The 19,106-nt window shown below is 44.9% G+C and overlaps 1 protein-coding gene across 1 annotated transcript in view; it reads left to right on the forward strand.

Annotated features, from left to right (window-relative positions):
* The window catches only part of ush2a (Usher syndrome 2A (autosomal recessive, mild)), a gene marked incomplete at both ends in the record, with an annotated part of 418,741 nt that overhangs the window by 235,262 nt on the left and 164,373 nt on the right, over window positions 1-19,106 (forward strand). Inside the window, 8 exon segments of the mRNA XM_084181556.1 lie at window positions 3,286-3,448; window positions 3,669-3,816; window positions 7,347-7,498; window positions 8,192-8,325; window positions 14,061-14,630; window positions 14,779-14,911; window positions 15,277-15,388; window positions 15,487-15,737. Coding sequence (XP_084037682.1) covers window positions 3,286-3,448; window positions 3,669-3,816; window positions 7,347-7,498; window positions 8,192-8,325; window positions 14,061-14,630; window positions 14,779-14,911; window positions 15,277-15,388; window positions 15,487-15,737 — 1,663 coding nt within the window.

Below are 19,106 nucleotides of genomic sequence, written 5' to 3' on the forward strand. Positions count from 1 at the left end.
TATCTTGCTGTAGGATGAACCCCTGACCAACTAGACGTACACCAGAGGGTATTGCGTGCCGCTGCAAAATGCTGTGGTAGCCGTTTTACTTGTTCCCTGAAAAATGCCTTTTTTATAACTCTGAAATGTACATTATTTTTCCGTTTTTGGTAGGTAACCACTTTTATTTTTTTTTACCTCTGGCAGTTTACCGCATACCTTTATACCATTTCAGGTTATTCACTGGACTTGAACTGCTTAAATTTCAATAAAAACTAGAAAAATGGGGGTGTTCTAAAACTTTTGACTGGTAGTGTACAGTGGGGAAAAAAATTATTTTGTCAGCCACCAATTGTGCAAGTTCTCCCACTTAAAAAGATGAGAGAGGCCTGTAATTTTCATCATAGGTACAATGGTGCAATGCCTGTTGAATTGATGTGTGTGTGCAGTAATTGATGTGTATGTGTGTGTGCGTTTTTGTGTGCATACATGTGTGGCGCAGTGGTCTAAGGCACTGCGCATCACAGTACTAGCTGTGCCGCTAGAGATCCTGGTTCGAATCCAGGCTCTGTCGTAGCCGGCCGCGACCGGGAGACCCATGGGGCGGCGCACAATTGGTCCAGGGTAGGGGAGGGAATGGCCGGCAGGGATGTAGCTCAGTTGGTAGAGCATGGCGTTTGCAACACCAGGCTTGTGGGTTCAATTCCCACGTGGGGCCAGTATGAAAAAAGATATACAGTGGGGGAAAAAGTATTTAGTCAGCCACCAATTGTGCAAGTTCTCCCACTTAAAAATATGAGAGAGGCCTGTAATTTTCATCATAGGTACACGTCAACTATGACAGACAAAATGAGCAAAAAAAATCCAGAAAATCACATTGTAGGATTTTTTATGAATTTATTTGCAAATTATGGTGGAAAATAAGTATTTGGTCAATAACAAAAGTTTCTCAATACTTTGTTATATACCCTTTGTTGGCAATGACACAGGTCAAACGTTTTCTGTAAGTCTTCACAAGGTTTTCACACACTGTTGCTGGTATTTTGGCCCATTCCTCCATGCAGATCTCCTCTAGAGCAGTGATGTTTTGGGGCTGTCGCTGGGCAACACAGACTTTCAACTCCCTCCAAAGATTTTCTATGGGGTTGAGATCTGGAGACTGGCTAGGCCACTCCAGGACCTTGAAATGCTTCTTACGAAGCCACTCCTTCGTTGCCCGGGCGGTGTGTTTGGGATCATTGTCATGCTGAAAGACCCAGCCACGTTTCATCTTCAATGCCCTTGCTGATGGAAGGAGGTTTTCATTCAAAATCTCACGATACATGGCCCCATTCATTCTTTCCTTTACACGGATCAGTCGTCCTGGTCCCTTTGCAGAAAAACAGCCCCAAAGCATGATGTTTCCACCCCCATGCTTCACAGAAGGTATGGTGTTCTTTGGATGCAACTCAGCATTCTTTGTCCTCCAAACACGACGAGTTGAGTTTTTACCAAAAAGTTATATTTTGGTTTCATCTGACCATATGACATTCTCCCAATCCTTTTCTGGATCATCCAAATGCACTCTAGCAAACTTCAGACGGGCCTGGACATGTACTGGCTTAAGCAGGGGGACACGTCTGGCACTGCAGGATTTGAGTCCCTGGCGGCGTAGTGTGTTACTGATGGTAGGCTTTGTTACTTTGGTCCCAGCTCTCTGCAGGTCATTCACTAGGTCCCCCCGTGTGGTTCTGGGATTTTTGCTCACCGTTCTTGTGATCATTTTGACCCCACGGGGTGAGATCTTGCGTGGAGCCCCAGATCGAGGGAGATTATCAGTGGTCTTGTATGTCTTCCATTTCCTAATAATTGCTCCCACAGTTGATTTCTTCAAACCAAGCTGCTTACCTATTGCAGATTCAGTCTTCCCAGCCTGGTGCAGGTCTACAATTTTGTTTCTGGTGTCCTTTGACAGCTCTTTGGTTTGGAGTGTGACTGTTTGAGGTTGTGGACATGTGTCTTTTATACTGATAACAAGTTCAAACAGGTGCCATTAATACAGGTAACGAGTGGAGGACAGAGGAGCCTCTTAAAGGAGAAGTTACAGGTCTGTGAGAGCCAGAAATCTTGCTTGTTTGTAGTTGACCAAATACTTATTTTCCACCATATTTTGCAAATAAATTCATTAAAAATCCTACAATGTGATTTTCTGGAAAAAAAATTCTCAATTTGTCTGTCATAGTTGGCGTGTACCTATGATGAAAATTACAGGCCTCTCTCATCTTTTTAAGTGGGTTGCTGACTAAATACTTTTTTCCCCCACTGTATATATACATTACATTCTCAGCATCAACAAAACCCTCTATCTTGTTAAGTGTGTTCAGTTGTGTTGGCTGCGCCCACTAATTGGCCACACCTGATCTTAATGAGTGCTTCTTTAATTTAAAATTGGGTATGTTTGAAAATACTAAAATGAACAGCTTTGTATGCATAAAAAATGTGGCATGCTATCTCCATCCTGATGTCGCAGTGGATTAATTCCATGGATAGAAAACTGAAAGTTATAGGTTTGAATCTCACTGATGCTGTGTCACAAAAAACAATTATGTGTTTGCATGATCAATGCCTAAGGAACATCATTTCCATGTGTCCTATCTGTGCTTGTAGTAAAAAAAAAGGTTTGCCCAAAATAATCTAGCAGTGTTATTAAAATTCTTATTGAAACATTCAGGGAAAGTTTTAAGGAACCAGAATAAAACGTTCTCAGAACCTCCCTGCAACCTAAAAATAAACGTTCCCAGAAAAGACAAAATGTTCACTTCTATTCTCAGTTTTACCAGTCAAGACATGTATGGCTTCGTTCCCACATCCAATGTGAAACCAAAAACATATGTCCACCCAACTTCCAAGGAACCAAATGTGCTAGCTGGGTAAACCATGGAAAGTCAACCCCAGCAGAGTATGCGTGTGTTTTCGTCTGGCCTGATAAAGACTGTCTGAAGAGCCAGGGGGTCTCTGCCACACCCACACACACACACACACAATGTGGCAGCATAGTGGTCGGGGAAATGGACCAGTAAAAAGGAGGTATGTGGAACTTACTCAGGCCTCGATGAAAGTCCTGCTATATTAAGAGAATACATACTGTATATATTGATACGCTCTCCCTCTCTCTCTCTCTTCCTCTCCCTCCCTCTCCTTTCCCCTCCCTCCTTCCCTCCCTCCCTCCCTCTCTCTATCTTTCCCTCCCTCCCTCCCTCCCTCCCTCCCTCCCTCCCTCCCTCTCCCTTTCCTCCACCCCCGCCCTCCCTCCCTCTCTCTCTCCAGGTGGTCTCGTCCTGAGCAGGTGAATGGTGTGTTAGAGTTCTACAGTGTGTACCTGTCAGTAGAAGGGGAGGAGCCAGTGTGTGTGTATAACAGCTCTGAACTGTTTGAAGACCACACCCTCCGTAACCTGACACCAGGCACCACCTACAGCTTCACTGTATCTGTGAGTACACACATATACACTCTCAGTTAAATATGAGGATTATATTATACTGTATAATGTATTACATTTAATAACAAATTATTAAATATATTAATGTTATTACATTTATACATAACTTTATGCGTTCAAACGAAACACTCATCTTTATTTTGTAAACCTTGTTTCCTGTTTGTGTGCGTGTGCATGTTTATATGTGTGTGTGTGTTTCCCATGTGTTTAGGCGTGTACGGGAGGAGGCTGTTCCGTCAGCCCCCCTAGCGAGGCTCACACAGAGGAGACCACCCCTGAAAACATCCCTGCCCCCTACGTCACCCCTCTCTCCCCCCACGCCCTCAACATCACCTGGACACCCCCAGACACACCCAACGGTAAGGAGGTGGGTAGGGGGAGGGGGTATGTGAGGTCAAAGGGGGGAAGAGGGGGGTGAGGTGGGAATGAGGAACAATTGATAATTGGTTAGCGTGACAGAGGAAAATATATTAATTGTTTACCAATGGCTGTATAAATTCATATTATATATACTATATATACTAGACATGGTACCCAACCCTGTTCCTGGAGAGCTACCCTCCTGTAGGTTTTCACTCCAACCCTAATCTAGCAGACCTGATTTTAGTAATCAGCTGGCTGAATCAGGTGAGTTACAACTGGGGTTGGAGTAAAAACCTACAGGAGGGTAGTTCTCCAGGAACAGGGTTGGAGAGCCCTGGTATCTATAGTACATACCATATGTACTACATACTAGACACTTGATTCCAAACTAGTTGGTCTATTAAAGGATCATAGGTGGAGGGGGAGGTTGGGCAGGGATGACATACTGAGGTACACACGCTTTGTATTTGTACACTCACCTCCAGCTCCACCTATGACAGTGACATTTTTACAAAAATGGGAGATGTTTACCAAAATTGAGGGATGCTAGTCACACATCACAAATATGTTCTGGAATACTGCACACGTCACAGACACTTTTAGATAAGTGATTGTAAAAGTATTGTGAATATGGAGGGAGAGAGAGAAAGGGAGAGAGACAGAGTGAGAGAGAGACAGAGAGAGAGAGAGGGGGGAGAGAGAGAGAGAGAGAGAGGGGGGGGGAGAGAGCGAGAGAGAGCGTTGGTAAGATCTTTCTGCTTCTTTAAGTGGATGGCAAGTGCTCTCTTTTGACTGAAGCTGGGAACTGCAGGCTGGGAACACAGAGGAGAGAGCTGCCTATCTCATACACACACACACACACACATAAAAAGCACGTACACAATCAGACATTATTCGTTTCGTAATGTTCACTTTGTTTTATATGATGTATTATAACAGCTGTAAACATAGCTCAAGTACAAACGCTGACTATCTGTTATTTAGTAGATGCACTTATCAGAACAACTTATGGTAAGTGTATACAACAAAGAGGACAGGATGTCTTAAAAAACAACCATCACATGTAAACCTCCTCTGAGTTAGATATGAAATGTAGTTGTTGGTATCATAGAGACTATAAGATGAATGCCATCTGTAGCAACACATTTGTTGTCAGGGGATGCTCAAAGACAGCGCAACGATGTCTGTAAACTATGTGCAGTCACATTATGGTTTGGTACATGCTTTTAGGAGAAAATACACAGCTATAAATGAGACTTAATTTGCTCTTGTCAAAATTGTATGGTAATCAATACTCTTATTTCCAAAATAAAATATGTTCGCTTTCTGTGCTGAAAATGTTGATATCTAATAAACGTATACGTTGTTTTATTCAAACACTTTAATTGCATGTGTCTGCCAAACAAATAAATATATGCATATTTTTATCAAAGATCACACTAGTTTCTGTAACCTTCCCATCAGGGTTGAGCTCAATTCAGAATTTTGAAATTGACTCCCATTCAACTCATGAGTTGAAATTCAAATTGAATTGGCCAGAGGATGTAGAATTAAAATTTGAGTTTGAGTGACAGGAAGTAGAATTTAATTCAGTCAAATTTTTTAGAAATTCCTCTCATAGAACATAAGAGTTTCATTGAATCTGACAGGTCACACTTCCAGATACCAAATAATATATAACTTTTCTCTGGAAACAATATTCATATACTCTTTTAACCTTAGTGCTTAGAATAGCCAATTATATTTTCTCAACAAGGCTGTAACGTAACAAAATGTGGAAAAAGGGAAGGGATCTGAATACTTTCCGAATGCACTGTATATTTGTATAGACTACACCTACAGTAATATAGAACAGAAAAGGTATTTGAATTTCACTGAATTCAATTCTATTTCCTTTCATTCAAATTCTAATTGCAATTCTGTATCCTGTTTAACCCTTTACACTCGTGGGAATTGGCCTATATAGATAGGGCTAAATGTAAATGTTTCTTACAGAAGAAATATGAAAAGCATATGCACAACCGTGGTAGTAATTGAAAGGGAACAGTTTGGAGATTATGGGACAATTATTAGAACAAAGGTCAGGACACAACAGTTCACCTGACACAAGACTGAATCCAAACATTACACTGTTGATTTTATGTGCATTTGACACACATATTCTCTGGATATTTTGTATACCTTTTAGCTAGTAGTTCAGAAAGTAGCGCTCACGAGACAAAAGTGGTCCCCAAAAATGGTGTACTACATCACATATGTGCAGATACTGTATGTGCACCACGTCGTGGTCTCTCTCTGTCACTCAAATGGCAAGGGGCTGTAGTTCGTTGGCTGGAACTCTAATTGCTAGGGGGCACGTGGGGGAAAATTTAGGGAAAATGGGACTGCACAGCTTCCAGTAAACAGTCGCTTTCAAACTAGGGATTTCGTGGCTAATTGAGTTAAGACAGTAATTCTGCTCATAGATTATGCATGTATGAACTACACATTGACACATCCAGCCCAAAGTGGGGGGTTTTAAAAATACTTAGTAGTCGCCAAAGTTAGAATGCACAGTTTCACATGTTCAGTGTGTGTGTATAGTGTGTGTACGATGTGTAAAGCATGTGTGTGTGTGTGTGTTGTGAAAGATGTGTGTATAATACATAGTGTGTATAATATAGTGTGTGTGCATTTGGCTCCATAAATCCTAAACTCCTATTAGACGTGATAAATTACAGCATTGCTAATCTGACAGCCATTTAATTTGAAAAAAACTTTAATCACAATTACCCGATTATCTCGCACTTAAAACGCCTTCCAAATACTTTAATTCTTCATAAAGAATGCTTTGTATTTTTCGTCTGGCTGCTTGTAATGTGGAGTCAATATGGACCCCATACGATTTGCTTGGTTCCACACTACTAGAAGTCTGGAGGAGTTTTTCACAATTTTCCTAGGGATTTGTTGACTAATCCCGCTGGAGATTAAAGTGTGGGAAACATGGAGACAAGCTGGAGAATAAACCTGTTATGCATTAGGCTTCATATCAACCTGGGCTTATTACAACACTCTCACAGCCACCGATTCACTGGCTCTGCTGCCCAAATGGTAACCTATTCCCTATGGAGCTATGGAGCCCTATGGGGCTCTGGTCAAAAGTAGTGCACTAATTAGGGAATAAGAAGGCATTTGGGATGCACACCAGCTGACTATGGGACATATTAAGTGTGGAGATGTATTACTGTCTGCTTTGTGTCTTCATTTCTTTACACAGACGTGAAATGGTTTTCTCTGGGCAGACGCATAATTAAAACAGAAAAGGTTCTTACCACAAACATGATCTTTTGAGCCCCGTATGGAGGGAAATCCTTATGTGCCTGTAATAATGTTAGGATAATTCCTTGTGATTTCGTTTACTGACAGGGTGTGTGTGTGTGTGTGTCCCTTGCATGTGTGTGTGTGTGTCCTTGTGTCCCTGCATGTGTGTGTGTGTGTCCTTGTCTGTGTGTCCTTGCATGTGTGTGTGTGTGTTCCTCTCCTCTAGGAGTGATCAGCAGCTATGGAGTGTGGATGAACGGTGTGCTGGTCCAGAACTCTTCCTCCCTGTGGTTCTCTGTTGACCACCTGTCTCCCTGGAGTCTACACAGCTTTAGAGTACAGGCCTGCACCTCACAGGGCTGTGCCCTGGGACCACTGGTGAGTCACACACACACACTCACACACCCATACAAACACACACACACACACACACACACATGATTACACATACACACACATTCACTGTCACGCACACCCACTTATTTTTATTAAATTATTTTAATAAAAGCCGCTCAACAACTACATCACATAAGTCATCTAACAGACTCCCATCCAGAGCGACTAACAGAAGCAACCAGGTTCAACACACACTTACATGTAGTGTTTATGCGCTAAGCCTTTAGTTGCATACGCACATTTGCATTATGATAATGCTGCTGACGTGTGTGTGTGTGTGTGTCAGCTGGCAGGCGTTATAAAGGTGATCGATTCTAGAGTTCAATAAATGGCCGTCTGGTGACGATGACATTTGGGAGAAATGTCACTCAGGGAGTCAGGGCCTGGGATGGGCTGGGCTCTTCTCCAATATGGCTAAACATATTTAGTGTCATACACAGATCTGCCAACGCAGCACTGCACAGGCTAAGGAGGGGAGGGCAGGGTGAGGTACAGAGGGGAGGGGGCTAGAGGAGAATGGAAGAAAGCAGGGGCAGGGGAGGTAGAGGGGCAGGGGAGACAGGGAGGGATGCGGGGAGATTTCTGTGAAAGCACTTTTCACATACAATTTGTTTGATCGATTACTGATGATGACGATAATAATGTATCTCTCCATGCGTGTGTGTGTTTGTCCAGGTGGAGAGGCGAACGTTGGAGATGGCCCCAGTAGGTCCCGTGGTGCTGGATGTTGGTAGTGAAGGACCGACCTCTCTCAGGGCCAAGTGGAGCCAACCAGCCAAACCTAATGGGAACATCACCTATACTCTACTGTACTCACACACAGGTAACACACACACACACGCATGAACGTACAGACACAAGCAAGCCTGCACACAGACGCACACACACACACGCACTCTACACAAAATTAGGTAACACACACACTTTGCAAACTTAATAAATATTTGCTTTAAGGTGATTTCTATAATGAATTGTTATAAAGATTTAATGCCCACTCAACAACAGCCTACTAAGCATGACAGCAATAAAGATTGCATCTCGAAAAGCGACTTAATAACAACAATGAAATTAAGACAGAATGGGCTATTTTACCTGTTTGTAATTTGCGTGGTGTGTATTGTCAGCGGTATTTGTGATGTAAAAAGTGCTTATTTGATAAAAGTTCTAGACAGGGGTTAAGTGCCACTTCACTCGGTCAGCTTCTGGCCCGGACTCACAGAGTAATCATCATAGACACACGCGCAAGCACACACACACACACTCTCTCACACACATTCTCTCTCACACACACACTCAATAAAACGTATTAATTTGGACAGTGAAGCTAAAACTTTTAATTTGTCTCTATACTCCAGCATTTTAGATTTGAGATCAAATGTTTTATATGAGGCGAAAGTACAGAATGTCACCTTTTATTTGAGGTATTTTTATACATATGAGCAGTGTTTCTCTGTAACTTTCTCACTCATCATTATTCACGATTCATTCATGATATCCGTAATCATAGTAGCATCCACATTAATGTAGAAGTGTTCTGAAACATATTATATTCTTATTTACAATAAAAGTGACTCCACAATGACACAATACAATATTTACCATTAATTTCTAATGCATCTAAGTATTCAGACCCCTTGGATTTTGTCACATTTTATTGTGTTACAAAGTGGGATAAAAATGTATTGAATTGTCATTTTTTGTCAAATAAATCAAATAAACCTCTGGGATCGACTACAGCGGTGAGTCTTCTTTGGCAAGTCTATAAAAGAGCTTTGCTCACCTGGATTGTGAAATATTTGCCCGTTATTCCTTTCAGAATTCTTCAAGCTCTGTCGAGATGTAGGGCATCATTGCTAGACAGCCATTTTTAAGTCTTGCCATAGATTTTCATGTAGATTTAAGTTAAAATTGTAACTTGGTACTCAGGAACATTCACTCTCCTTGGTAAGCAACTCCAGTGTAGATTTGGCCTTGTGTAATTTCCTCTCCCAGTCTCTGGTGTAAAGTAGACTGAAGCAGGTTTTCCTCTAGGATTGTGCCTGTGCTTAGCTCCATCCCATTTCTTTTTATCCTGAAAAACTCCCCAGTATTTGCCGATGTCAAGCATACCCATACCATGATGCAGCCACCACCATGTTTGAAAATAAGGAGGCAGTTACTCAGTGATGTGTTGTGTTGGATTTGCCCCAAACATAAGGCTTTGCATTTACGTCATACATTTTTGTTGCATACAAGATGCAAGTTTTCGAATATATTTCTATTTTTCTTTTCACTCTGTCATTTAGGTCATTATTGTGGAGTCACTACAATTTTGTTGATCCATCCTCAGTTTTCTCCTATCACAGCCATTAAACTCTGTAGTGTTGATGTGTAGTTTAATACATCATCCACAGCATAATTAACTTGAAAGCTTCAAGTTCCTCGGCGTACACATCACTGACAATCTGAAAAGGTCCACCCACACAGACAGCTATTTGCTGCTGTCAAAGCTATTTGCTGCTCTGGCATCCCAATGGTGGAACAAGCTCCCCCACGACGCCAGGACAGCGGAGTCACTGACCACCTTCCGGAGACACTTGAAACCCTACCTCTTTAAGGAATACCTGGAATAGTATAAAGTAATCCTTATACCCCCCTCCCCCACCCCCCCCCCATTTAAAAAAAAGTGGTTGTCCCACTGGCTATCATAAGTTGAATGCACCAATTTGTAAGTCGCTCTGGATAAGAGCGTCTGCTAAATTATGTAAATGTAAATGTAAAATGTAAGAAGGCGCAGCAGCACCTCTTCAAACTCAGGAGGCTGAAGAAATTTTGCTTGGCCCCTAAGACCCTCAGAAACTTTTACAAATGCACAATTGAGAGCATCCTGTCGGGCTGTATCACCGCCTGGAACCGCAGGGCTCTCCAGAGGGTGGTACGGTCTGGCCAACGTGTCACCGGGGGCACACTGCCTGCCCTCCAGGAAACCTACAGCACCCGATGTCACAGGAAGGGCAAACAGATCATCAAGGACATCAACCACCCTGTTCACCCCGCTATCATCCAGAAGGCGACGTCAGCACAGGTGGATCAAAGCTGGGACCGAGAGACTGAAAAACAGCTTCTATCTCAAGGCCATCAGACTGTTAAATAGCAATCACTAGCCGGCAACCAACAGGCTACTCAACCCTGCACCTTAGAGGCTGCTGCCCTATATACATAGACATGGAATCACTGGCCACTTTAATAATGGAACACTAGTCACTTTAATAATGTTTACATACTGCTTTACTCATCTCATATGTACAGTGCATTCGGAATATATTCAGACTCCTTCACTTTTTCCACATTTTGTTACGTTACAACCTTATTCTAAAATGGATTAAATAAAACATTTTCCTCATCAATCTACACACAATACCCCATAATGGCAAAGCGAAAGCAGGTTTTTAGAAATTGTTGCAAAATTTATTAAAAATAAAAACTGAAACATAAGTATTCAGACCCTTTGCCATGAGACTAGAAATTGAGCTCAGGTGTATCCTGTTTCCATTGATCATCCTTGAGATGTTTCTACAACTTGATTGGATTCCACCTGTGGTAAATTCAATTGATTGGACATGATTTGGAAAGGCACACACCTGTCTATATAAGGTCCCACAGTTTAAAGTGCATGTCAGAGCAAAAACCAAGCCATGAGGTCGAAGGAATTGTCCGTAGAGCTCCGAGACAAGATTGTGTCGAGGCACAGATCTGGGGAAGGGTACCAAAAAATGTTGGCAGCATTGAAGGTCCCCAAGAACACAGTGGTCTCCATCATTCTTAAATGGAATAAGTTTGGAACCACCAAGACTCTTCCTAGAGCTGGCCACCTAGCCAAACTGAGCAATCGGCGGAGAAGGGCCTTGGTCAGGGAGGTGACCAAGAACCCGAAGGTCACTGTGACAGAGCTCCAGAGTTCCTCTGTGGAGATGGGAGAACCTTCCAGAAGGACAACATCTCTGCGGGACTCCACCAATCAGGCCTTTATGAGTGGCCAGACGGAAGCCACTCCTCAGTAAAAGGCACATGACAGCCCACTTGGAGTTTGCCAAAAGGCACCTAAAGGACTCTCAGACCATGAGAAACAAGATTTTCTGGTCTGATGAAACCAAGATTGAACTCTTTGGCCTGAATGCCAAGCGTCACGTCTGGAGGAAACCTTGCACCATCCCTACGTTGAAGCATGGTGGTGGCAGCATCATGCTGTGGGGATGTTTTTCAGTGGCAGGGACTGGGAGACTAGTCAGGATCGAGGGAAAGATGAACGGAGCAAAGTACAGAGAGATCCTTGATGAAAACCTGCTCCAGAGCGCTCAGGACCTCAGACTGGGGTGAAGGTTCACCTTCCAACAGGACAATGACCCTAAGCACACTGCCAAGACAACGCGGGAGTGGCTTTGGGACGAATCTCTGAATGTTCTTGAGTGGCCCAGCCAGAGCCCGGACTTGAACCTGATCTAACATCTCTGGAGAGACCTGAAAATAGCTGTGCAGCGACGCTCCCCATCCAACCTGACAGAGCTTGAGAGGATCTGCAGAGAAGAATGGGAGAAACTTCCCAAATACAGGTGTGCCAAGCTTGTAGCGTCATACCCAAGAAGACTCGAGGCTGTAATTGCTGCCAAAGGTGATTCAACAAAGTACTGAGTAAAGGGTCTGAATACTGATATTTCAGTGTTTTATTTTTAATAAATTTGAAAAAAAGATTAAAATCAGTTTTTGCTTTGTCATTATGGGGTATTGTGTGTAGATTGATGAGGGGGAAAAAAACAATGTAATCAATTTTAGAATTAGGCTGTAACGTACCAAAATGTGGAAAAAGTCCAGAGGTCTGAATACTTTCCAAATGCACTGTATATACTGTATTCTATTCTACTGTATTTAGTCAATCCCACTCCGACATTGCTCGTCCTAATATTTATATATTTCTTAATTCCATGCTTTTACTTTTAGGTTTGTTTTATTGTGAATTGTTATGTACTGCTGCACTGTTGGAGCTAGGAACACAGGCATTTCGCTTCACCCGCAATAACATCTGCTAAATATGTGTATGTGACCAAAACAATTTGATTTGATTTGATCATTATTAACTTGACCATGCTTAAAGTCATAATCACTGTCTGATTTGTTATTGTTACACATCTATCAATCACTGCCCTTCTTTATGAGGCTTTCAAAAAGATCCCTGAATTTTTTAATGTGTGCTGGAAATTCGATACTTGACTGAGGGAAAGGGGTTCTACTTCATACCTTTCAGACCGTCAGTGCGGTTGAAAGTATGGATATCCCTCGCGCTCCACACACTGTTTCTTATTTCTTCTCGCAAAGTTGGCTTAGCCGTATCGTGCAAATTGACTGCTCCGCTGCTCCCATTTTTCGGATTGCATCTTCCCAGGTCCCGGTAGGGTAAGCTAAACTCTGTGTGAGTTGTGTGTACTGTCAGTCTGTCACCAACGGCCTGTGACCTGTGGGTCAGAGCGCAAAATTCGCCCTCCAAGGCTAACCTATGCCTTTTATCAGAGGATATTGGGCTTCCTTGTCTTGTGCTGACTTAGCCCACCAGCTAGTGTGTGTGTTGGCCACCGTACTCCTGTGCTAACCTTGTCAAAATATCCTCCACTGCTGTGCTTGTTATCGAGGCCACCGGGCACTAGTCGTCCTTCGACTATTTAAAACTCGAACGGGTCACTTCCGTAGATAACCACGTCTAGGAAGGTTGTTAGCCTAGCCAGCTATAAAATGCTGGTATTACTAGCATGCTACAAACTAGCTAGCTAGCTAGTTTACCAACTCAACCTAGCTGCCACTGTGTGTCGTCAGCTAGCTTACCAACTCCACCTAGCTGCTACTGTGTGTTGTCCGCTTGGCTTACGTCTTTTGCATAAATAAGCCTATGTTTAAACATGATATCGCTCCTGCTCCAGCCCTGTAGTCAAAGCTAGGCTCACCCAAAACTATTTTGCGGGTGCTGTACAGCTCCCGCCAGATTATTGTAGCTCTACCCCTTACTGTATATTGTGGTAGCTGTTGTATGCAGTCTCCGGTTACTATTATATTACTTAATGTGACTAATTAGTTTATTGCATAATAAATATTTTATATTTATATATATTTAATAATTTATTTTCTTCACATTCTGAGCTGAGAGAACACCGGATCACCATGATGCTGGGCATGCATGGCTGCTCCTCATGTGGAGCTGAACTACAAGTAGAGGATGGTCATGACCTGTGCCCCACCTGCTTAGGCGTTGGCCACCTGCATGAGGCCCTTTCTGACCCCTGCATTAACTATGCCATCCGGCCTGTGAAGGTGAGGGAAGCGCAGCTAGCCAGAGTTGAGGGCCTGGTTTTCACAGATAATTTACCAGCGTCCGGCATTGTTTGCCAGGATCCACCCAGGACCACCAAAAGAGGCAAAGCCCACAAAAATGGGCTTGACCATATGCCTAAGGTGATGAATGCATAGCAGAGCTAATGCTCTCCCCAGATGAAGCACTGAAGGATGACGCCCGCTGCCCCAGACCTCAGTGCAGGGCCACAGATGAGCTACTGTCACGGGCCTACGACACAGCGGCCCGCATGGCCCGCATTGGGAACTCCCTCTCAGTGCTCATGCTAGCACAGAACAGGATGCTCCAGCCAGAGCACGCAGACCTGGACCTCTGCAACCTGAATGATGCATCTCTTCAAGCATTTGCATTCATGACCAGAGAGCTAGGCAGACTGATGTCCACCCTTGTTGTGACTCGTTGCCAGGTCTGGTTCGCCCAAGTCCCAATGTCCGATGACTCCAGACGGACGCTGAGGAAGCTCCCAGTGGTCCCCGGACTGCTCTTCGGCCCTGTGGCTGAGTGGGCCTTCGAACGTAGAAAACAGCTGAGTCAGGCTACACCGCTGTGGAACCCACTGCCCAGAAACCAGGCATCACAGAGTCGTGGCAGAGGGAAGCCTGACACCTGTGAACCTTACCGTTCTCACTCGGCCCAGCCCTACACACGCCCTTGGTCCTACCACCAGCCTAACACAGGTGCTCGCCAGCCCCAGTCGGCTGATGCAGCCAACCCCCCAACACTCAAGAGGCCATGGTCATGGTCAGTGCGCCCCCCCCAACCCCACAAACAGGCGTGGGGGCAGAAACTGAATGGTGGGGGTCGGCCATCTGCCGATTTACCCAGCAGCACCAGACCTACTGGGCATCCCACTCCTCAAACCCATTGGTGGTGATGACCCTCTCACAAGGGTAGAGGCTGCTGTTCCGACGCCGTCCCCACCATTTTCAGGGATCAGAATGACTTCAGTCACAGAACCCCTGAAAGCTTGCACCCTCAACCAGGAGATTACATCTCTGCTGGAGAAGGGCACGATCATAAGAGTAAAAGCATCAGAACAGCAAGATGGCTTTTACTCAACCTATTTCCTGGTTCAGAAGAAAGACGGAGGCTTCCGTCCAGTTCTGGATTTAAAACGGTTCAATGTCTTCCTAAAAGTTCTCCCCTTTCACATGTTGCGGACGGTCAACATTCTCCAGACCGTAGCCGCAGGGGAATGGTTCACGTCCCTGGACTTAAAATATGCTTACTTTCACGTTCCTGTGTTACCGGAAACAAAGGCATTTTCTGTGGTTCACCATTCCAGGGCCAGGCATACCAGTTTGCGGTATTACCCTTCGGTCTCTCCCTGGCTCCTTGCGTCTTCACAAGATGTGTGAGCGCAGCCCTGAGCTCCCTCCACCTACAGGGGATCAAGATCCTTCCTTACCTCGACAACTGGCTCATCTGCGCCTCCTCTCACGAGTGTGCGGCCGAGGTCACAGCGCTGACACTGACCCACGTCACCACACTGCCAAAAGGTCACCTTTATTGGCATGGCTCTGAACTCCCGCACTATGAGGCATGTATAACACCTCAGCGCGTGGACAGCATTCTTCTTGTTCTGCAACAATTCCAGTTGAATGCATTGGTGAAGGTACGAACGCTCCAACAACTGATGGGCATGCTCACGGCAGCCTCCGCGGTGACACCGATAGGCCTGCTGTCTTTAAGGCCAGTGTGGAGGTGACAAGGGCTTGCTACTCTGCGGCCGTGGAGGAAGAGAGCCAACCTGACTACAGGTGTCCCTCTCGGATCAATTACGGCAAGGCGGGAAGTAGTGACGACCGACGCTTCACTAACAGGCTGGGGAGCAGTGTGGCAACACAGGTCTGTACAGTGGGAGTGGTGCCCCCGCTGGAGGAAAGAGCACATCAACGTGCTAGAACTTCAGACAGTTTACCTAGCCCTGAATCACTTTCTGCCGGTTCACAAACATGTCCTGATACGATCAGACAATACATTGACAGTGTTCCACATCAACCATCAAGGGGGAACGAGGTCTGTACAATCCCCACAGGTGGCCCAACAACTCTTGATATGGGCCCTACCACATCTGGGTGAATGGACACTTCACCCACAAGTAGTGAAGATGATATGGCAGCGGTTCGGAACAGCACACATGGACCTGTTCGCCCAAGATCCCCCTGGGCATGGACGCCTTAGCTCACACAACAGTATGCTTTCCCTCTGACCCCCCTGATCTTAGCAACGCTGTACAGGGTCTCTCAGGCTCAGCACAGGCTGCAGCTTGTAGCCCCCAGATGGTCAGGGAGACCCTGGTTTCCAACCCTCCTCAGTCTTCTGGAGGGAGAGCCATGGCAGCTCCCTCACAGACAGGACCTGCTCTCACAGTTGGACGGCAGGAAATGGCATCTCAGCCCAGACCAACTACAGCCCCAGCCTAGACCAACTACAGCTATGGGTGTGGCCTCTGAAGAGCTCGACCCTCTACTAATCGGCTACGATCCTGCTATTATCGAGACGTTACAGAACGCCAGAGCCCCATCGACTAGGATGATGTATGCTGGTCGCTGGAAGCTGTTTACCGAATGCTGCTCTACCAGGGCGGAGGAACCGGTGTCCTGCTCTGTACCTATTATACAGAGCTTCCTTCAGAAACCTTTGGACTCAGGTCACTCTGCCTCTACCTTGAAGGTGTATGCCTCAGCTATATCGGCTAACCATTTACACATTGATGGAAAATCGGCAGGGGCCCACTACCTCATCTGCCAATTCTTACAAGTTGTCCACCGGCTGCATCCCCCCAGGACCGTCCGCACGGCATCCTGGGATCTGCCACTAGTATTGGAGGCTTTGACAAAACCATTTTATCTCTGAAAACGGCTTTCCTCTTTGCTATTTCATCAGTGAAACGTGTGAGTGAGCTCCACACGCTCTCTATGAGCCCGGTCTGCCTAAGATGGAAGGCAGACGACCTAGGCGTGACCTTATGGCCCAATCCAGCCTTTTTGCCTAAGGTTTTATCACCTCTTCACATCAATCAAGCCATCGAGCTGGCGGCCTACTGCCCCCCTCCTTTCCAGAATGAGGAGGAGGAGCGAGCAAATCTCCTGTGTCCAGTCCGTTCCCTCAAACGCTATACGCAAGCCTCGGAGCACTACAGGAAGTCAGACCAGCTGTTTCTGTGCTTCGTTGGGAAGTCAAAAGGCCTAGCATTGTCCAAGCAGAGGCTTTCACACTGGGTTATGGATGTCATCACTCAGGCCTACAAGGATGTAGGGCTCCCTGTCCCAGAAGGTTTGATATGTCACTCGACCAGAAGTGTAGCCACATCCTGGGCTGTGCTGAGAGGTGTCCCCCTGAATGAGATGTGTACAGCTGCTACCTGGTCGTCGCCCTGCATGTTCTCAAGATTTTACAAGGTCAATGTCGCATCCTGCCACACCATGGACTCTGCCATTCTTCCAGTGGCACTGGCGCATTAATCAGAGGTTAGTAGTGCTATTCCTCGTGACCTTGTTGGTATCAGTCATCCATACTTTCAACCGTACTGACGGTTGAAAGGTATGAAGGAGAGCGGAAGTTACGAATGTAACTATGGTTCTACGAATACCTGGAAGATCATCAGTACTTTCCTGTCACTCTGAATCTTTTGGGCGAGAAGATTCTTTGAGACAGTGCGTGGTCTGACATACGGTTTTATATGAACCGCGGGGGCACGTCCTACCACGCTGTCACATCACTTTGTTGTTATTATTTCTCGACCTGCGCAGAGCACGAGGGATATAATCCATACTTTCAACCGTACTGACGGTCTTCCAGGTATTTGTAGAACCATAGTTACGTTCGGAACTTCCGATATCTAGTCAGTTGCATTTAACCCAACCCCTCTGAATGAGAGCGGTGCGGAGGGCTGTCCTAAATGACGTCCACCGTTATCAGTGCCCACGGAGCAGTTGTTGTGGGGGTTAACTGCCTTGCTCAAGGGCAGAACAGCAGATTTTTCCACCTTGTCGGCTCGGGGATTCAAACAAGCAACCTTTCGGTTACTGTCCCAAAGCTCTAACCGCTAGGCTGCCTGCCTCTCAAATGGGCCTTACAGATGGTGTATGTATGGGGGACATAGGAAGGGTTAGTCATTCAAAAATCATGTCAACCCCTATTTCACACAGAGTCCATTTAACTTATTATGAGATGTGTTAAGCCAAATTTTACTCCTTACTTAATTTAGGATTGCCTAAACAAAGGGGAAACTACTATATTTTAGTTATGATTTTGTTATTTATCTTTAAAATAATATAATTTTTCTTCCACTTTGACATTACAAAGTATTTTGTGTAATTGTTGACAAAAAATGACAATTCAATCACATAAATAGCTTACATTTCTAAACAGTAAAACAGCTATGTATGAAAGTACCCTCAAATAAAAGGTGACATTCTGTACTGTCGCTTCATATGAAACATTTGATCTCAAATCTAAAATGCTGGAGTATAGAGACAAATTAAAGGTTTTAGCTTCACTGTCCAAATAAATACAAAGGGGAGTGTATACAATTTTTTAAAACAGACGATATAGGTAGAGAGGGGAGTTGAGAGTGAAACAGAGAGGGGTGAAGGCACACGAGGACAGCTAGAGGAGGAGAGTAGATAGTCGGTGGTAGTAATCAGTGTGTAGAGATGGTAGTGACCTCTCTCTCAGTGAGCAGAGAGACCTGTGTGTTACAGCACAGCTTTGATGTCTCCTTCACACAGGAACACACAGATTAGGACAAGTGCGGAGAGGGATGAGAGCCAGGGAAGAAAGAGAAATATGGAATATTACTCTGGCTACCCTTTTGATACACACTGCCTTTATCTGTGTGTCGAGATCTTTGTGTGTGTGTGTGTGTGTGTGTGTGTGTGTGTGTGTGTGTGTGTGTGTGTGTGTGTGTGTGTGAGTGTGCATGCGCGCCTAGTGATGTAGAAGATTGTGTAGATGTGCATGTCTTAATATTCAGGACCTTTCTTTTCCTTTGAGCGTCCTACAGTAACCCTCTCTGTGTATCCATCACAGGCCTCCCCTCCCTTCCCATCTTCTCCTCCTCTATGTCCAGACTAAGGGCCCAGTAGCAGTGTAATGGTCCTGTACATGTTAGTATGGTAGTAAAACTGGCCCTTATGTCACAGACAGCCAGGAGGGACCTATTACACATGACAGGCCTGATCAACAGACACACACACACACACACAGTGT

This window comes from Coregonus lavaretus, assembly GCF_964263955.1.
Source record: "Coregonus lavaretus genome assembly, chromosome: 18".
NCBI lineage: Eukaryota > Metazoa > Chordata > Actinopteri > Salmoniformes > Salmonidae > Coregonus > Coregonus lavaretus.